We start from the raw sequence: 22,571 nt of genomic DNA, 5'->3' as shown, positions 1-22,571 counted from the left end.
TAATACAGTCCGTGTTCGCTCAACACTAATTGTAAGCATTTGACAGCTCTATGCAAGTGTAGAGCACACTCTGTTGGGCTGGGTTTTCTCTTGTGTTTTGAATAAAAATGTTATCTGTGTGAGTTACATTAGTTTGCATTTGGCCTTCTATCTTGAAACTGCATAATGCTGTTCTGTTACATACCTTTTTTCTCTTTCCTCCCTGGGTCCCTGGATAAGGCTTTTGGAAACATAAATAGACATGTTGCTATCAGTTCAGAAGCATTAATAACTGAAGGTCAGCTTTCATTTTATAAAATTCCCATAATCCCCTGCACACCCCTTAAAATTTTACAACAAACCATTGGTAAGAATGCCTACATCAGCTTTAGGAGGCACAGAGAAAGGGTAGAACAAGAGAATCACCCATACAGTCCCTCCAGTTTACAAATGAAATGTCTGCTTTTTTTTTTTTTGCAATGAGAGTAAATGGAAAACCAAAGAGTTCATCATGTTTTTGGAAAATACACTACCTACATTATATGGCCAAATGTTTGTGGAGATCTTGCCATTACACCTATATGAGTTTGTGGGACATGAGATTCCAGAGCTATGGCCATTAATATAGAGCTGCCCCCCCCCCCTTTTCCTTTGCAGCTATATCATCCTCCACTTTTCTGGGGATGCTTGGGAAGATTGCTACTCATGTGTACTGGCTCTAAAGTACATTTGCAGAATTAAAGTTGACCTAAACATTTTTCCTTGCAATGGAGCTGCAGCTGTACTGCAAATGTTAACTGTTCATTTTATGTCTATGGGATTTGGGAAAGCAGATTTACTCACCCGATCCTCCGCTCCTGTATACTAATCTGCCCTACTAGACTGGTCTCTGCAGCATCTTTTTCCCCATGCTTCAGCAGCGTAAGGTCTTCTTGGAGAAAAGCCCTGCACTGGATGTGAGGATGCCCATTTACAGCCAGATCATGGGGAGCAGTGTTTGCCAGGGGAGTGAGTGAATGGGTAAATAAACTGCTTTCACTCTCCTGCTAAACTAAACAAGCAGGTATCTCCTGCAGTGTGGGGTGAAGCCTTACTGCAATGGAGAAACAGAGAATCCCTAGAGTTGGGATTTAAAAGCTACATTTAAAAGCTACAGATTTAAACAAAACACAATGACAAGTACAGCTCAAAGTTTCTCATTTGAAATCAGTGTCAAACCATACTGTACCTCATAAAATTCACTTTACATAGGTAAACGTGATGCATGTACAGTGCCTTTTATTTGCTTCATATTGTAATTTGACTAGTAGTCCAAGCATACTGATATACTCAAGGTAAATGCGAATTTTTACAAATGTTTCCTAATCACACACTATTGGCAGTTAGATGATAACCAATAATACATTGTAATGCTCCATGGCAGTTTATATCAGATGCTTCTGGTCCTTACCACACTCTCGTAATCCTCATCCACCATTCTTCTTACGCGAATGTTTTTCACATTATATGTTGAATTAACGTGGCTCTGCTTAAAAAGAAGAACCAAACGTAATGTTAAATCAATTAATCCAAACTAGACTATATTGGAGGATGCTTTTAAACTGCATGAAAAAAACAGAAATTAGTAGAGAAAGAGCTATGATATCAGTGCACTTTGAAATTAATTTATTTGAAATGCTTATAGATACAAAGATGAATGAGGGTATGTTTTAAAGTGTTTTTATTGCTTTTTCAATATATGTAAATACTTCAGTGAGCATGATCTGGGCACAGCTTCACTTTAAGGTGAAAATTACTTTTGCTCTAAATATTTAAGCATCTACACACGTTTAAAGTATTCAAAGTCAGGACATGTCATTCTCTAAAGTTAGTGACATTTTTGGATAAATATATATAAATTATTCTGAATCTCAAGTCAAAGAATCTAACAGCAAATATACTGTATTTATTCAAAATTCTAACTTTATTTAAACACATAGAAACTTTTTGTATCAATTTCATTTGTATGAAAACACCAAAGCATTGTATAAACACACTAACTACTTTTTAAAACCATCTAAAATCCAAATAAACCTTGCCAGGCATGCCTCTGCATAAATATTCAATGTAATAGGAGATCAAATCCAAACTGATTTAAAACTTTTAGCTTATAAACATCCAACAACGAACTGTGCAATAACTCAATCTGAGAATGCAACTAAATATCCAAATTAATAGATGCAAAGATAAAACATTCATTAATTCCACAAGGTGCAGGGACTGGTTAAAGTTAATGATCACAACTTGTAACTGTATAATATGCATTTATATGTATTAAGCATCCAGCATTTGTGCTAGGGGATTCATATAAATAATCAAATGTAATGTACAGCATATATGATGACAAAAATCATATGACGATACAAATTTGTGCATCACAAATACCAAACTCCCAGAGTACAAATAGAATAGCATCAAGAGCTGCAGGTATATTCCAAAATGGGAGCAGGTTAAGCTGTTAAACACACCTATAATAACAGACCAAATGTACAAAAAAGGTAGCTTGAAGCTTGTGGGTTCTGATGCAAAAGTTGACCACCCACTACTACACGCTACTTCCACCATGCGATACTCACCCGAGCCCAATTGCGATCCAGTGATGAGCATAAGAGTGGCTGCTCTCCTGGGTCTATGCCTCCCCATTGGCCTTTTGGCTCCCACTGTTGTCAATCATAGCCAGTGAGAAGGGAGTAGGGGCAGGGCTAAGCCCTATTCTGAGTGACTTATGGACACACAGAATGTGGCTCGGGAGCAAGCACGCACGAGTGCCCTCACTGCATGCTATGGGGGCACTAGTAGAAGGGGAGGGGCTAGGAGCCCTGGGGGGGGGACACGAGAAGAGGAGAATCACAGCTGCTCTGTGTAAAAACATTGCACAGAACAGGTAAGTATCATTTTTTTAAATTAAAATACCTTTAACATAAGCTCAAAATCACTTTTTTTGCACTCATTTCTAAGCATCTACACATGCTGAAAGTCTCTGTTTATTTAAAATATTTTTATATGGAGCTGTCTTTTTCCCACCCAAAGACATACGTTCTTCAGGGAAGCCTATCCCGCCTATACCTAACAACTGTACTTTTATTTTCTCCATCAGCTCATCCCCCACAGTTATTACCTTTTGCATCACTTGATCCTCCCTTTTAAATAGTAAGCTCTAAGGAGCAGGGCCCTCTGATTCCTCCTGTATTGAATTGTATCGTAACTGTACTGTCTGCTTTCATGTTGTAAAGTGCTCCACAGACTATTGTCGCTATATACTTCTTGTATAATAATAATAATAATAATAATAATATTAAGCAGCAACCTCTTACAATTTTAAAGGCTTCCTGGTAGCTACTGCAGCCATATGGAATTTATGTGGAGGGAGGAAAATATCAAGATATTTTTACTTTTTTACTTCAACTGTCTAGTTTTGTACCACAGTACCATATCTATTTTTATCAAAACAGATATCAATGTTATGCTATAGTTTCACACCAGCTTGAAGTGAGATTTTGTTCTCAAGATTAGACAACTGGAACTAAATTATGAGCTAAAGTAAGATATTGGGGTTGATTTACTAAAGGAGTAAAGACTGTTTACTTTGCAAAGTGAGTGTGCATTTAGCTTAGTAAATAAGGTGCATTTGTTTTTACTATAAATACCGAAGGATATAGGAGGTAAAAATAACATGAATTTTGCTTGCACATGAATGGATCATCAAAGAGAACATCATTCATTAAGCTCAGTGAACATGCACTTTACAGAATGAACATACGCTATTCCTTTAGTAAATCAACAACATTGTGTTCCAGAATGTGCCAATTTTTAGTAAATCAGTGACATAGATTCTCTAAACGACAAACAAACACAAGGGCACACCGGCCTGGTGCATTATCCTTTAAAAGGTTTTATTTTAAATAGTAGGATAAAAATACTCACAAACATCAAGATCGGGAATTAATCGCCCCCCGATCTCGATGCTGAGGATTTTATATCTTGTCTGTTGATATGATCAAGAACTCGTTTGTGAGTATGTTTATTCTACTATTTTAAATAAAACCTTTTAAAGGATAATGCACCAGGCCTGTGCGCCCTTGTGTTTGTTTATCGTTTATAGTGGTCCAGGACTGCCCTGGTCTTGTACGGGGCTGCAAGGCCGAAGCTTTCCAGAGTTGCCGTGTCAATAGTTCTCAACATCTGCAACGGTTTACTTGATAGATTCTCTAAAGCAGGATATACCAAATCTGTGTGAGACTTACAGTTGCTAAGGTGGTTTGCATTTTTGATTCTCCCCAAACAAAAACTTCCCTTCTGTGAGATCCGTTTCAAAAGTCAAGTGACCAAGAAGTCAAGTGACATATGTTAAAAAAAAAAGCCAGAAAGCCAAAAGACCCAGACATGTTTCTGAGATGTGAAATGAGAGATTATGATCTGAGGTATGCACAGTGACTGACCTCAATCCCTGAGAGTCTAAAAAAAGAATAGGGCATCAGTTGTGGGACTTTAAATGAGATCAGTCACTGTACTTAATAACAAGAAAATATACAATCATCAAATATACATTTATTAACCATTTCATGATACATTTAAGGATGTACAATGCAGATATCGGTAATCAATGTAGACATAAATTAAAGCAGAACCAGACATAAAATCACTAAATCCATTTATATACATATCAAGGTAATAACCATATCATAAATAATATATCTCTTAAAAAGTTTCGTCAGTCTCCAAATAATGATAAATCTTCCAAGTTTAAGCTTGACGCGTTTCGTGGCTCATAGGCCACTCATCAGGAGCTATTAAAAACCAATACCTGTGAATATATATATACATAAGTATCAGAATGCAGAATACTTATAAAGAAAACAGGAAAACAAATTGCCCCAAATAAATATAAATATAAAAAGTTGTCAGTTACTTACAGAAAATGCGAAATGACCCAAAAGCATTATGAGGAGCTGGAACTAACCCAAAAGTGACTGTCTGATCGGGGGCTGAGGCAGGTAGGAGCCGAGGTCACCCCGAAGAGGGGAAGGGGGAGGGGAGAGAGACGGAGATATCATCCCCCCAGACAGGGGATAATACCGAGTGTCAAAGAAATATCCAGATAAAAAAAAGGAAATACATGGTGACCAATAATCTGTAAAACAATAAAAAATGAAAGATATCTGCATTGTACATCCTTATGTGTATCATGAAATGGTTAATAAATGTATATTTGATGATTGTAAATTTTCTTATTATTGAGTACAGTGACTGATCTCACTTAAAGTCCCACAACCCATGCCCTATTAGTTTTTTATGTTTGTGAGATATGTCATACAGTGACTGTTGTGCATCTTTATATTTTATATGATAGTGCCCTTTAAGAATAAACCTAGTCTTCTGTTCTAATACCTATTATGAATTATGGTGATGATTCAGAAAGGTAATAGTTTTGCTCAGAAAAGTGATCGGAAGGGGTTTATTTTGTCTGTTTATGCTGCCATCTGAACACTGACGAGTTTTTGTTAGCATTAATGAGTTCAACAATAAAATCTTTATGAGATCTTATATGATGAAGGTTAAGTCATTACTTTATATGCCTCTACAACAATCAGGTTTATGGGAGATGACACACCACTTAATTGATTTCCCATCTGCTGAGATACAGAAGCAATTTCTTACCAAGCATGGCGTCGGTGTGTATGTACCAGATGTAATATACCATAAATGTCTGGTTTTATTGCTGAGTTTCAAAGGTAAACAACTTGAAAATACAGATTAACTTCAGCGGAGTAAAATTGTCAAACTGTCACTGGCACTGTTCTGGAATCCCCAGTGTCCTAACATTTACCATTCACATCAGAATAAAAGGCCCTCGAGAAATAACCTCCATCATTTTTTGGATCCATTTTTATGTTTGCCATCATTAACTGTGGTTTGTTATAACAATACTGTATCTACACAACCACAGATTTCAAATATTTGTCTGCTTATATGTGCTTTTCAAGTGTAAATAAGTTTTAGTAAGTCACACAAAGTACAAAAAACTGGTTTAATAACATAATGAAATATTATTTATCTATTTTTTTTTAAACATTTTTTACATTAATAAAAAAAAGGGCAGGGGAAGTTTGAAACCAAGGGAAAGGTAACTGAGAATTGATATAAGAAATTTCGACAACAACGTTTCTGAGAGGTGAAAGAAACACATGGGTGGAACTTCTACCTAAATCTGAAAGCTAACTCTCTAAACATTTTAAACTGGGAAATCTTTGTTTGGTCTTATTTTTATGGAACATATTTAATGTATAAACAGCATCAAATGTAAGTGGGATTCACAAACAAAGAAATAGGTACTATATTAAGAAATGAAAAGTTCCATTCAACATTTAATTTTTTACAGTTAACTTTTATAGTGTGAAATACCTGGAGCATACTCTTCTGATTGCTTAAATGTAAGGCTTTTACATTAAAAAGTTGCACTTTGAAAATATGTTGGGCACAGTAAAGCCTTCTTAAACAGGAAGTGTTCACATGTATAATTCTATTGCATATTCTAAAAATAACCATTCCTCAATTTAAGACAGTAGGCGGAGTCATACAAAGCATTGCTTTTTGCCCCTCTGCCACATCAAAAACTGCAGGTGTATAGTGCAAATATAGCCTAATACTCTACAGCCATTTATTTCAAAGCACATACAACTGTTTCAGTCAGGGCAGTGTATGGAAAACATAGCTTTTAAAATGTAAAATTTGGGACCCAACAAGACAGTATAACCATACAGGTTATGGTTGTTGTTGTTGTAGTTGTTCAGTGGTTTAGTTGTGTCTGACTCTTCGAGGCCTTGTGAACCATAGTACACTAGGTTTTTCTGTCCTCCACTGCGTCCCGGACCTGGCTTAACTTCATGTTTCTGTTCATGAGGTTTTCTTGGCAGGGATACTGGAGTAGGTTGCCATTTCCTTCTCCAGTGGATCACATTTTGTGAAAATTCTCTGCTATGACCTGTCCGTCTTGGCTGAGCCTACACGGCAGAGCTCATAGCTTCACTGAATTACGCAAGCCCCTCCAGTTGGAAGGAATTAAAACAACCAAAAAGTTCTCACTTAGTTTGTAGCACAATACAGTCTAGCCAAGTGCTTGGCTAAGAATGGAGAATGAGAAAAACTCTGACTGCAGCTGTTCTCTGTAACTGCTGCCCTTTGATGCTGAACTTGTTAACAGCTATATCAACAAGAGGAGGGAGCTGCTGAGCAGGAAGAGTTCAATAATTAGACTGAGTCAGGCAGCACTACACTGTGGGAACTATAGTCCAGAGGAGAGAGACTCTACTGCAAGTAGGAGCTTTTGGCATGCATTTCCCAGAAGGGGGGAGCTGCATTTTCTCAGGCTTTAGAGGACACAGCTTCCTATTGTCATGAGGAAGCAGAGAGAGCACACATCGCTGTGCAGTGTGCGCCTCCACTGACAGCCTGAACAGAATCCAGAGTGCTGAGTCCAGGTGTACTGACAGCCAGAGTCACCTGCCTGCAGAGTAGAGAGTGGACTAATCCCTGTGTGTGACTGAATGGTGAGCTACAATATTGCTGGGACTGGGGAGCTGCTGCTGTGAGGATTTACCTTCTGCTGCTAGAAAGACTGAACCATATAGGAACTAAATATACAGCCATCTAGTAGCCTTCTAGCTGCCTACAGGCTTGACTGGGACTATTCTCAACTGGGCCCCAATGCTAGCGGGCTGAAGAGCTAGAACTAAGGACTGTCCCTTTACAGCTGCTACACAGAGGCCTTTACCTATTGCATAAGTTAGGTGGTACCTCTCAGAGGATATTGCACCATACCCAGCCATTCTCTGAGATTGCACTGTAGACTAGTTGTAGTATTGTTATTCACATTGCAGTTAATGCTTATACACACTATTTATTGCTGACTTTGCTGATCCATGAGTTAATCCCAGTCTAGTGCTACAGAACTCCTAAAGTATCCTAACAAGTTCAATATTCTTAAACTAACACTAAAATTAACAAAATACCAGTTAATGTTGTACTATATTTAAAGACAATGGCTTCACCTTGTCTTAGAGACATTTCAAAGCTTTTTTCTTTAATTTTTGATCAATATACCTAAAATATCTCTGCACCGATGACCTGGTGTACCGCTAACCTGTTTAAAAAGCAACTCAATAAGCAAAATTTAAAAGCAGCGTAAAAATAGCATTGGATAAATTAAACTTACCTCAATGCCACCACTGCACCTTTCTCCCTCAGAAGAGTCCTATTGCTGGAACATGCAGACAGTTTATTTCTGCCTACATTACCCTGCATTTCTGAGCTATCCAACATACTATTCAGTTTATGTTTACATAACTCTGAATATTTTTGCTATCCAACAGATTTATTGGTTAAAGTCTGCATTAACTTGATATTTAAAAAACTTGTTGCCTATACCACCTGGAATATCTGAGCTGCCAAACAAATGGGGATTGAGCCTGCATCTAAGTATATCCAACAGACTAGTTGGTTTATTACATCTACATAACCCTGATATCTGAGCTAGCAAGCAGACTTGTTTGTTTATAAAAGCATCACCTGGGATATCTAAATGATCCAACACATTTGTTAGTTCATCACCTACTTCAGATATTTAGGCTTTTCAGCAGACTTGTTGGTTTATACCAGCATAACTCGGGATATCTGAGCTATGCAGCAGACCTATTGGTTTATCCATACTTTACTCTGGATACCTAAGCTTTAAATCAAACTTTTATGACCTGAAGAATGAAGAATTATGATGAGTAATTTCTTCTGCTAACACAAGAACAACAAAGAACAGCAAGAATTTTCTGGTGCACTTACTGTAAGTAATAACAGAAAACATATACTATATGGCCAACAGTTTCCTGGATGCTGGAAAAACACTATTAATGCTTCAGCATAAAAATAGTTTTTAGGCTTTTGTGCACTTTTAACTATATGGCAACATGACTGCACCCCATGCACAAAATCAGGTTCATAAAGACATAGTTTGATGAGTTCTGTGTTATTGATCAGTTATTGATGAGTTCTTTAGTGGCCTGCTCCAGCCCTAAACCCTACTGAACACCTTTAAAATAAATTAAAAACCAGTAATTGTGAGCCTGGTGGCCTCTACCAAAATCGGTACCTGACCTCTTCTGTAGGAATGAGCAAAATTTCCACAGATATACTTCCAAATCCTGTGGAAAGCCTTTTAGAAGAGTGGAAGAAGTTATAGCTGTGATGGGTGAGCCAAATCTATATTAATGCAAAATATTATGGAATGGGATTTCCAACAAGCTTATATTGTTGTAACGGAGAGATGTCAACAAACTTTTAGCCATGTAGTGTAAAAGTTTATAATTCCTAGCTACCATTTTGCAAAGGTAGTTAGGCCTCTGAAGAGAATATGGCAAAGATTGCTACCATCATAAAGTATTTGGTTTGATTAAATATTCATAGTAAATGTTTAACCTCTGTCACTTACTTTAAACCCTTTCTAGAACTTTAGTGTTGTGGCCTATGCTCAATAAGATATCAAACATGAGAATTAAACCAATTGATTCATCATGGCTGGTGCCTGACAAAGTAAGGTCCACTTTTCTCCTCAACTTCATTGTAAATTATTCCTTGATTGAACAAAGCAACTTAGAGAAAGAAGCCCTATACACTGCAGTCAATCTAAAGGGATTATACCATGGAGAACAATAAAGCTTGCTACACCACAATTCAAACTTCAGCAATGCAGTGAAAGGTATAGACTGCAAACTGGCTTAATGTCCTTTCATACCTTCCTTCAAAACAACTCTAAAAAGCCACAAGGAATAATTCTTCCAAAGTTGATTGTGCTAGTAGAAAAAAAAATATTGGAGGTAAAAATAAAATTATCACTTTAAAAGTGTTTCCAAAGTCCATGCATTTTAGCTTATATAAAGTCACTATTATGCTACAGTGAAGATAAAGTCAGTAGCTTAGGTGCATTGCTTTTCTTCAATCGCTGTGTCAATAATCCGAGGGCAACTGAAGATAAAGTTCATCAGTCCTGTCTGCAGTAGCCTCCCCATATGTGAGTCAAATGGTTTATACCAGCAGAAGATCACAAACCGCTACCATCAATTTGAAGGCCATATGGCTTGTGGAATAGTTGTGGACTGTTGGTGTAAAATGAAATACTTCCTTTATTTTTGTTCATCTGAATGTGTTAAAGATTGATCCTGTGTGATTTAAACAGAAATTTTATGTTAAGCATAAGGTCTCAAGGGTTGTGCACTAATGTTAATGTAATTGGTTCATAGAATGAAAATAATAAACAATGGTTTAGCATTTTTACATACATGCTAATATTTATAGTGTTAGAAGATTAGTGTCATGCAGGTTTTATTCTTGCAGGCATTTTTTAGCACAATCTCAGAGTTAGCATGAGTAGATTACAGCTGGATCTGTATTGGGTTATGCCTAAGCAATTGTCATATAACAATGAGTTCTATCAGCTAAGAAAAGTGGGTGCAGAATGTGTCTCTGTGTGTCTATAGATAAAAAGTTAAAACAGAAGCATGGGGTTTAAAAAAAAAGTATACTGACCTAGGTGGATGCCGCATCAATCTGATGCTGCATCTGTCCCCCGCTGCCTCTGCACTGAGAACTGAGCAATCAAACCATTCACTCAGTTCTCCCCTCTACTCAAAGCAGAGTGTAGTGACTGTCTGTCATCGGCTCTCTGCTCTGCCCCTCCAGCTCTCACTGGAGTGCCGGGCTGTGGAGGGGGTGTGAGCCTCCGGCCCAGTCTCCTAGAATGAACTGCACTCCTCTGATTCATAGGAGAAGTAGGGCCAAAAAAAATGTTACTTCTCCTTTTAACTCTACATGTTGCTGTCTGCCTAACTGTTGACACCCTATAGGAATTATGATATCCATAACCTAGCTTTGCTCTAAAATTTTAGCTGTATAGACCAGTGTTTCTCAACTCCGGTCCTCAGGGCACACTAACTGGCCAGATTTTAAGTATTACCTTGGGGAGATGCAGACTAGAACACTGCAATCACTGAGCAGCAAATGATATCACCTGTGATGTATTTCAGTTTTCTTGCAAACCTGGCCTGTTAGTGTGCCCTGAGGACCGGAGTTGAGAAACACTGGTATAGACCACCAAGTTTCCTTAACTATAGTTTCCTTAACTATAAAGAGTTATCTGACTCTCAACATATGCTACATCCATATCCACCTACTGTTCTCTTGCTGAACCAGAGGTGGATAGTAGGTACGAGGTTCAGGACTGCTGCTACCAAAGGTTTACAGAAAATCCTGCATGTTTAAGCCCCCCCCAGATCATGTGAAATAATGCTGGAATTTACCATAGAAACCATAATGCAATGTCTTACTTTTGATCTTAGGTCAGCAGGCCAATAAGGGAGCTTTTGGATATGCCAGTCCTTTAACCCAAAAAGGGTGAGGTTACAACAGCCATATTTACAATGTGCTTTAGCTGTGATAGAGAAAACATAAGGAGTGTGCTGATAAAATGCATAGTGAGAGTGTTACAGTCTGGAGTCAGGCTCGGAGGCCAGTAGCTAAAGCAGTGGAGCACCACCCACCGACAAGCGGGACAGGTACACACACGTCACCCTGGCTGATGGTGAAGATGGGTTTTACTGTGTGTTAATACTAGGCCACGGTCCTCAGGATCGCCCCATTAGGGGGTGAGCAAGAGTATTCAGTAAACAAGCATAGGGCAGTAATGAAAAGTTTCAGGTTGGAATTAAGAAGAAGCATAATTGAGGAACACACCAGAGGTCAGTAACGAATGGTAGCAAAGATACAGACGGCAGCAGGAGAGACAAAAGAGAGATATTGGCTGGGGAGAGCACAATAATCCGGCAAACGGGAAGTGCAGAGACATGGCTTAAATCAGAAAGTACATGAGAGGAGCAAAGAGTTTAAGGTTCTAGAAAAACAAGGTTCAAGGCAGGATCATTCAAGGAATTGTCCAGGGAACCCTGCAGCATTCCAGGTGGCTCAACAAGAAGAGTCATTGTCAGACACAGCAGAAGTCTCAGGTTCAATTCCAGGCCCTGACAGAGAGATTAGTAAGATTTGTAGGCACTAGCAGCTCTGTTAAAGTAGATGAAAGCCTTTAGTGAATGCCATATAGCTAGTAAGACACTGTGTATCATGTAGAGGTAGAAGAAGGAAAGGGCCTTTGCCTTTTTTCATCCTGTTACATATTAATGCTGCTGATACACTGCAGCCTTTTTACAGCCTATCACTATTCACATGCACTACAGTGATAACAGGCTTCATGTGTTTTTCACAGGGCATGCATTTTTTTTTTACCCACTTTCTTTTTAAAGCACATTTTTTTTTGAAAAATGAGAGGCCTGCTCTATATACCCACACACCCAAAGTCAAATCCCCTACAAAGGCTATTTAAAAAAAGCTGTTGAGTACTTCAGCTAAAATTTGGATCAAAAGCTAAGCTGAAATTAAACAGTTTGGGATATTGCTGGTACATGTAGGCCAGACTAAATGTAAAAGTTAGAAAGAGCAATTACACGTTCAAAATATGTGATATTGTGCCAGAATATGGCATTGCTAATGCTGTCTGTAAAAATTGTACTGTCCCGCAACACTACATACAGCCTAAAGTCATCTCCCAAAAATGTATTTTAAATTATTTTCTATATTGTCCCCATAGTAGCATTAAAAGGACCCTTTCCATGTTTTATAGGGCTTTTTTTAGCCTAAATGTCATGCCAGTGCCCAGCTCTCCAATTTCCAGCTCTCTGTTATCCTTAAAAATGGCCAGAATTTAGTATCCAGATTTTACCCGCATATATGTAGGGATTTCCAGCTAAGTTTGGTTTTCATGGATTTTAAGCAAGATTCAGAGAATCCTGCTGCAAGCTGAACATAGGCAGATTTGCTCATTCATAGTGGACAAAAATAGAAACATAATATTGATAGCATTTTTTTTAAATTTCCACATACTGAGGCATGGTGCTGCCCTAGGCACTGGCCCACAAGTGTCACCATGGTAAATACAGCTCATTCACCATCTATAAGCAGTTTTCAATGTCCTTCTTTTCTGAAAAGCTGAGGTAAACTCTGGCCAAAATATGTTTATTTTTGGGAGTGCAAAATGAAGAAGGGTCACAGCCTTTTGCTATTTGTTTCCTCATTGCAGAGATTTCTCCTCAGACCAAGCAATGGGAAATCTGTACAATGAAAAAAGGACTCTCTTTTAGTACAGTGGATACATTTTAGAACCTCTGTCAGGTTTTTATTGCTGTTGGTGACAATTGAAGGGAAGTCATCAAACTGGTATCACAGACACCAATGAAATGTGACAGGTTTTAATCTTTCTCTAGTTTATCCTATACTAAAAAATTATCTAGAGTTTGATTTTTATGCAATGGGAGATAGAGGCAATGAATATTTCATACAATGCTTATAATATTATTTCTTCACGGTTCATTCTATATCCCCCATGTGCAATTCATTTAACATTTTAGCAATCAATTCCACTTCCTTTTCTCTGTATTTCCAAAACAGAGGTATAGAAGGCATGAAAGCTAGCTAAAAATTCTGAAGCATGTAGTATTCTACAATAATAAAATGCATTGGATACATGCACAGATCAGGTTTTTACATGTAATTTGTTTAAAAAGTGACACAGCTGAGCAGAGCTCTACAAAGGATTAGAAATGTTCCTTATCTTCAGAATTTTTACATATACATAAGATTCATCAGAATCTTTCTTTAACCATGCGGTAGAGTTTTCAAATCAATTTATTTATCATGATGAGTGAGCAGATGTGATGATTCTTTTTATCCCCTTACACAGCCATGAATCATTTTTATCATGCATACATTTCACAAATCAGCAAAGCAAATCTCTTGTTAATATGCACATTCAAGCTCTAAAAAATGGGGTGTCTAAGCCCTTCACAGGTATACACAAACAATATGACCAGTGCCAAGAATAATCATACAAGATAAGGTGGTAGTCGTCAAATATCAGGATGAAAGTAGGACATATAGATGTACAACATTTAAATCATGTCATGAAGAAATAGTCTCCAACTTGCTTAACAAGACGATGCAGAGCAACAAAGATGAGTGCTAACCCATAGCAACACATCAGAATTCATATTTTATCAGTTTAGGGCTGTCAGCATTATGAAAGTTGATAATAATATAACTAGTGATATAACTAAATAACTATTTCTAATTGGTTGTGGATTTGCCCATTTCCCATTGCCTTATTTATAAGCCAGTGTATGTTAGTGAGCAACATCAAATAGCATTAATTTAAAGCTGAAGTAACAAACTTCATTGTTATTCTATGGTATAAGCAAAATACACATATTCACAGAGGAATGATACAATGAATAAGATATATTAATAACTACTTATTTTAACAACTTCTGGACCGTAAGGGTTTACCCCCTTAATGACCAGTAGGGATGATCGAATGGTTCGGGTCGACCATCGGTTCGACCCGAACATTGGCTGTTCGAGGTTCGGCCGAATTTAGAACTTTTTGCTGAAAAAGTTCGGAATTCGGCAACCAGAACCAACCAAAATGCAATGGTTCAGGAAATGGGCTTTAAAAGCCCGTGATTGGACCAGAACCATCAGTAAAAGCCAATTGAGGGGGCAGGAGAATGCTAGGAATGTGATTGGAGTGACTAGGGGGTCCATAGTCCAATCATTAGTGAATATGCCCCCCAGTATATAAGATAGCCCCGCCAAATTCCTAGCATTGTTATACAGGGACATGGAAGAGAGTGGAAGCAGTTCTGTTACTTCTGCTTCAAAGTGTCATTTAGCAATTTTTAGTGTGAGGAAAGGGATATCTAGTGTAGTTAGGGTGCTATTTTCCACTATAGTTAGCTTTAATTATTCAGTTTCTGTAGGAAAAGTGTTAAGTGTAAGGGGACCGTAGTGTAGTGTAGGGTTAACTGACTCTGACTGCTATGGCAGGGTGACAAAACCCTTCCATATCAGGGTGACCACTATAGAGAAAAGATCGTTTCTCTTATGTCACTTTCAGAGCACTGATATGGCTTCTCACCGGTCAGCTTGCTTTTTGGCTGCAGGCGTTTATAGGGCTTTTTTGAGGAGATGTTTGGAGTCAGGCATGACATCTGAACATCTGTGTAGGTGTATATATACATACACCCATGTCTGTATATATACACATACACATATATAGGTGTGAAAGTAGCAGAAACATATGCTTGCGCTAATTAAAAAATTAACAGGCGTATGGCTCCGCTCCTATAACACCTATATGTGTGTATGTGTATAAATATATACAAGTGTGTGTGTGTATATATATATATATAACCCTATACAGAAGTTCAGATGTTCTGCCTGCCTCCAAAGACCCCAAAAAAATGCCCAAAAAATGCCTGCGCCAAAAAAAATGCCCAGGTGTGTTCTTGCAGGTGTTTTTTTTGGGCATTTTTTGGGGGTCTTTGGATGGAGGCTAAACATCTGAACTTCTGTGTAGGGTTATATATACACACACACTTGTATATATTTATACACATACACACATATAGGTGTTATAGGAGCGGAGCCATATTAGTGTGAATTAGCGCACACCTGGGCGTTTTTGTAGCTGGCATTTTTTTTGGGCATTTTTTGGGCGTCTTTGGAGGCAGGCATAACATCTGAACTTCTGTGTAGGGGTATATACACCCATGTATGTATATATACACATACACATATATAGGTGTGAAAATAGCAGAAATCTATGCTTGCGCTAATTCACACTAATATGGCTCCACTCCTATAACACCTATATGTGTGTATGTGTATAAATATATACAAGTGTGTGTGTATATATATACCCCTATACAGAAGTTCAGATGTTTTGCCTGCCCCCAAAGACCCAAAAAAATGCCCAAAAAAATGCCTGCGCCAAAAAAAATGCCCAGGTGTGTTCTTGCAGGCGTTTTTTTTTTGGGCATTTTTTTGGGGTCTTTGGAGGGAGGCTAAATATCTGAACTTCTGTATAGGGTTATATATACACACACACTTGTATATATTTATACACATACATACATATAGGTGTTATAGGAGCGGAGCCATATTAGTGTGAATTAGCGCAAGCATAGATTTCTGCTATTTTCACACCTATATATGTGTATGTGTATATATACATACATGGGTGTATATACCCCTACACAGAAGTTCAGATGTTATGCCTGCCTCCAAAGACGCCCAAAAAATGCCCAAAAAAACGCCTGCATCAACACACCTGGGCATTTTTTTTGGCGCAGGCATTTTTTTGGGCATTTTTTTTGGGTCTTTGGAGGCAGGCAAAACATCTGAACTTCTGTGTAGGGGTATATATATACATACACCCATGTCTGTATATATACACATACACATATATAGGTGTGAAAGTAGCAGAAACATATGCTTGCGCTAATTAAATAATTAACAGGCATATGGCTCCGCTCCTATAACACCTATATGTGTGTATGTGTATAAATATATACAAGTGTGTGTGTATATATATAACCCTATACAGAAGTTCAGATGTTTTGCCTGCCTCCAAAGACCCCAAAAAAATGCCCAAAAAAATGCCTGCGCCAGAAAAAAATGCCCAGGTGTGTTCTTGCAGGCGTTTTTTTTGGGCATTTTTTGGGGGTCTTTGGAGGCAGGCAAAACATCTGAACTTCTGTATAGGGTTATATATACACACACACTTATATGTATTTTACACATATATAGGTGTTATAGGAGAGGAGCCATATTAGTGTGAATTAGCGCAAGCATAGATTTCTGCTATTTTCACACCTATATATGTGTATGTGTATATATACAGACATGGGTGTATGTATATATACCCCTACACAGAAGTTCAGATGTTTTGCCTTCCTCCAAAGTCCCCCAAAAAATGCCCAAAAAAACGCTTGCTACTAAACCGGCAAGGTGTGAAAATAGCAGAGCCATATCCCTGTTCTATAAGTGACATAATACAAACAATCTTTTTTTTTATGGTTCTGGACATGCTACAGAGCTGAAACTTCACAGGTACATAAATCCAAAAATCTCTTTTTTTTTTTTTTAATAATTGGCTCTCTATCAAAAATGACAATTTTTAAGAACTTTTTTTGTGTGATTAATAGTCCCTGGGGCATGACCCAGAACCCTAGGCACTTTTTAGGGGCATTTATTGGGTTTTAGGGCTTCAAAATTGTGTTTTTTGATTACCGAAGTTCAGGTCCCATTGATTTCAATGGGGTTCTGAAATCCAGGCCGAACTTTCGGGAAGTTTGGATGTTCTGGCCGAACCGAACTTTTGAAAAGTTCGATCATCCCTAATGACCAGGCCATTTTTTGCGATACAGCACGGTGTTATTTTTAACTGACAACTGCACTGTTGTGCGACACTGCACCCTAATAAAATTGATGTTCTTTTTTTTTCACAAATAGAGCTTTCTTTTGGTGGTATTTGATCACCTGTGCGATATTTATTTTTTGCGCTATAAACAAAAAAAGAGCTACAATTCCAAAAAAATAAATAAATAAAAACTCAATATTTTTTACTTTCTGCTATATAACATTCCCAATAAAAAAAATAAATAAATTAAAAAACACATTTTTTTCATCATTTTAGGGCAATTTGTATTCTGAAACATATTTTTGGGAAAAAAATCCAAATATGTGTATATTGATTGGTTTGCGCAAAAGTTATCGCATCTACAAACTAGGGGAAAGATTTATGTCATTTTTATTTATTTATTTATTTATTTTTTTTACTAGTAATGGCGGCGATCAGCAGACAGATCGGACACCTAACTGACATTTTTACACTTTTGGGGGAACCAGTGACATTATGACAGTAATCAGTGCTAAAAATATGCACTGTTACTGTACTAATGACACTGGCAGGTAGGGGGTTAACACCAAAAGGGTTAAATGTGTCCCTAGGGGATGCTTTCTAACTGTGGAGGGGGAAGGGCTTTCTGCATGAACACAGAGACCTGTGTTCCTAAATAAGAGGAACACAGGATCCCTGTGTTCATAACTGACAGAATAGTGGTCTACTGTGTTTACAACGGCAGACCGCCGTTCTGTCTCCATAGGGAGCGATCGCGGGTGCCTGGCGTCAATCGCAGCGACTGGCCCCACTGATCAGCTTCCCCTGTGGCGAATGGGTGCGTGCCTCCACTAGCGGTCCCGCAAAGCAAAATACTGGTACGTCGTTTCGCAGGACAGAGCCGTCCTGCCACAGTAAAACTACAGCGGCTGGCCGGCAAGCGGTTAAACAGAATCAAACAGAATAGCTTCAGTAAAATGTATTGATGACACAAGTTCTTGATTCCAGAAAAAAAAACTTCAGTTCCTGATAGGGTGGGGAGTGGTTAGAACATCTGCCAGGAATTTATAGTAGCTGGGTCCCCACTGGGGAGATTATGTCCACGTTCTGTCTTAAGACAGCCATAGCACGATTCAGCAGGAACTGGCTGAATTTCGATCCATGTATGATTTACACATCCATCGATCAACTTCAGTACAGCCAGCCTGTTGGATTTTTTAAAATGCAATCACTACAGCAGTGGTCATTTTATTCTGATGGCAGAGAAATCTCCCACTGCGAGAATACAATAGCTCAGTGGGAAGTTTTCCCCCTATAACACTGAATACACCATTATAAGTGTGCTCTGAGTTGGCTGTCAAAAAATGTGAGCCTTTGGAACCTTTCTTCCATTTTTGGGCAAAGAAGTCATTAACAAAATGCACAGATGGCTCTGTGTAAGTTGTCCAGTCACATTAACTGACCCAGTAAATGTTAAGTTACTAATACTTCCAGACATTATATCACAAAGCCAAGGTCTTGCCAAGCCGATATTTGAGATGAAGGTCAGGTTTGCAAATTACTTTTGTCCAAAAATTTTGCAGGTTTACTGCCAGAAATAAGGAAGAAACAGTGTCATTTTGGAAAAAAAATAAAAAAGAAACAGTGTACAATGCAGTGGATAGCCTTTGCCCATGCTCAGCTTAGTCAGAAGAGCCAATAATTTAAAGGAATTACAGCAGCCACATTGCCGGTGTGTATTTATTTTTGTTTTGGTATTGATACATTTTACCCTATGCAGTGCCTGGCATCCTATTTTTTTTAACTAGATCGTTTAAAAAAAAAAAAATTAGAAATGGCCAAAATGTAATAAAAAGATTCACCCCAATAGACTTCAGTGAGGTTCGCTGAAAAGTTTGTGAACCAAACACAGGCAGATTTTCTCATCCCTTGTCAAGGTAAACAAAGTAAACAAATGTCATGGCATCCTGCATGCGGCAATAAAGAACATATTTTAACTCAGGTAATATTGTCTAGTAAATTTGATGTCAGGTTTCTCTAACACACATTTGCAAGCCTATTTTTGTAATAATTGTAAATGAAAGCGAGAAATCTAGAATGAAGAACTATGGCTACTACACTTCACTATATAACACTTCTGAAAAACAGTATAGATTTTATGAGTTGGTATTTATGTAATTTTCTCTAAGGACTATAGAGGATGCACCACATGCAGTTTTACACAGAACATGCCATACTGTAAGAACTGCTACTGTATCTGATGCTCCATGAATTTCAAGCATATGAAAACCACCTTACAATGATTTATTAGTAAAAACAAATATTTTTAAACACTATACTATGATTATTTTCCTGTCTAACTGTAAAGTACAATAATGTTTCCTTTTTCACTAAATTTTGTGAAAGTAAAAATAGGTTAATTTTGTAAGCACGCCTAGTCAGTAAGCACATTACTAGCCATATTGAACAATATAGCTTTCATTGGGCCCAGCATAACCAGACTCGAACTACACAAAAAGGAAGCCATGTACAATGTAAGAACAAGTGCAATGTGTTTATGGGGTTTCTAGCATTGCCAAAACCAAGATTATGTTTTAATCACTATTTAATCCAGTTCTCTAGCACGACATCTTAGTAAACAGTGAATATGAAATGATATATACAAAACAGGTCTTCCTTGTGACAGTGATGTGACATCAAAAGCAATTTATTTATTTTCGCTAAAAAGCACACCAATTTTTGATACAATATTGAGTGCAAAAAATGTTTTTTAAATAATTGAGAAGTAATACATGGTAGGAGAAGGTTGACCAACATAACATACCTAAGTAATCAGGGCATTATATGGGGCAATAAAAATGAAAGCAACCAATTTTGTACAAAGTGCTGACTGATCAGGTTGCCTATCATTACTCTTCATTACTTCACTCTTGAATGCCCATCAGGTTGGTTACTAGTAGAAAAAAGTGTATTTGCTGGTCACCTTTTCACTACATATTTGAATTTCCAAATCTTCTACAGTATAAGAAAGCCGGGTCTCAATTAAATATAAATATAATAAATTAATGTTACAGCCTAGATGTGTTTAGGAACATTTGCCTTTCGTTGGCGACTTATCATCAATTTTATCTGCGACTCCTATGAAAGATCTGTACATATGATGTGCTGCAAATCAGAACTTTAGCCTTAAAATGTTTGTAAGCATCTGCCTGGTCTCTCTTATAAATAAGGAAATTCTGCAGGGTACGTGCTGAAGAACAGCTAAAAAATACAGCGGAATCTGGGTCTCATTAATGTACTGAGATTTTTCTGCTATTTTTAATATGTCTTTCAGTATGCAGGAAGTAGATGTTGTGGGCTGGATTTTATGTTGTTCTCCTAATGACTGTGGGACATTTATCACAGGTGTGATGTGAACACTATACTGTAGAGTAGTCTAAATAAGGAATTGAGGGATGCAAAGATTGTACATTTTTATCATAAGCATCTGATGTACAGTCAGGTCGATTTTAAAGCCATTCATTTTTACATCCAAATGGAGATAAAGGAAGTAGTGAGGTACTAACACATAAATACAGTCATTCACGAAATAAAATCTTGAATCACAGCCACAGTAATAAATGTAATAGTGCTGTAAAAATCACCAAATGTGTCTAGTATCTGTGTAAAACAACTTAAAAAATGTACCTATAACAATAGGTGATGGTGCACCAAGCAAACGTGAATAAATGGTGAAATAAAAGTAAAGTGCTAGTGCAATATACCTCCCAAACATAATGATACTGGTGTTGTGGGTGGGTGCACCAATATATGTAACAGAATATAATAATATAGGTGGGTTGCTTCATGCAATAAACCATAAAAAAATCTACAGTACAAATAACAAAAAGTTGGAGTGTGGGTTAAATATACAGTATGTGTGTGAATAAGTGTTGGACACAAATATAAATATAAAAGTGACACACCATAAAAAATATATTGCACTAGCACTTTACTTTTATTTCACCATTTATTCACGTTTGCTTGGTGCACCATCACCTATTGTTATAGGTACATTTTTTAAGTTGTTTTACACAGATACTAGACACATTTGGTGATTTTTACAGCACTATTACATTTATTACTGTGGCTGTTATTCAAAATTTTATTTTGTGAATGACTATATTTATGTGTTAGCGCCTCACTACTTCCTTTATCTCCATTTAAGTTCTTCATACTTAAATTGAAGGCAGCTTCACTATTTATATTGTTGCATATAAAAGGGAGGTGCCATTACTCTCTATATTTTCCTATTTTTTACATCCAAGCTAATATACATGCCACACCAAGATTTCATGTTGTGTAGCCATTGCTAAATATGTTACCATAATAGCAACTAAGGAACTGTCACTTCTGTAAGATGTGTAAATAAAGGAGGTGAGAACACAATATGGCAAAATTAGCGATTAAGAATACTGAGTACATTGATCAATTCAGTTTTTAAAATGTACATGTATTCATTTCATATAATCTTTTCATACCTTAGTTTCTGGAGAATCTGAATGTTCTGGAGAATCTGAATGTTCCTCAGTGATCATCTCCTGTGGAGGAAAACAAATATGTCAAATGCTGTATTTGCCAAAATTGTGTAACCATCATAAATACGGTAGCTGGAATTTAGAACCACATCTTAACCTCCTTCCGCCCGCGCTATACCTGAAAGACGGCTACAGCGCGGGCTCTAATTTCTGGGAGGCCGTTTTTATACGGCCTCCCAGTAATAGGCTCCCCGCGCGCTCCCGCGAGCGTGCATCGGGGAAAATCTGTGTCGGCCGTGTCCCTTGGACACAGCCAATCACAGATCGTGGTGAATGGCCAATCACAGCGGCCATTTACCACGTGATCGGACCGTGCAATGAGAGATGATCTCAAATGTAAACATATGAGATCATCTCTCATCGCCAGCTCTCCTTCCTCACACAGAGACTGCAGTGTGAGGAAGAGGAGAGCCGATCAGCGGTAAGGGGACACAGAGGAATGTAATCAGGGCACTGATCACCAGTGCCCTGATTACACAAGAGGGGAAAAAAATGCCATAACTGCCCACAGGGCCTGCCATCAGTGCCCCCCATCAGTGCCCATAATCAGTGCCCCTAGTGCTGCTAGTCAGTGCCTATCAGTGCCTGCTCATCTAGGCACTGATGGGCACTGATTAGCAGTACTATGGGCACTGAGTGTGGGCACT

At 37.8% G+C, this 22,571-nt stretch overlaps 1 protein-coding gene across 1 annotated transcript in view; it reads right to left on the bottom strand.

Moving 5' to 3' along the window:
• The window catches only part of LOC309552573 (uncharacterized protein), a gene marked incomplete at both ends in the record, with an annotated part of 487,483 nt that overhangs the window by 243,125 nt on the left and 221,787 nt on the right, over positions 1–22,571 (bottom strand). Inside the window, 3 exons of the mRNA XM_082253522.1 lie at positions 185–220; positions 1,430–1,507; positions 21,868–21,927. Coding sequence (XP_082109648.1) covers positions 185–220; positions 1,430–1,507; positions 21,868–21,927 — 174 coding nt within the window. The remainder of the gene's footprint in view (positions 1–184; positions 221–1,429; positions 1,508–21,867; positions 21,928–22,571) is intronic.

This window comes from Pelophylax lessonae, assembly GCF_965119305.1.
Source record: "Pelophylax lessonae genome assembly, chromosome: 4".
Classification (NCBI taxonomy): Eukaryota; Metazoa; Chordata; class Amphibia; order Anura; family Ranidae; genus Pelophylax; species Pelophylax lessonae.
This window is presented reverse-complemented; position numbering and strand designations above follow the sequence as displayed.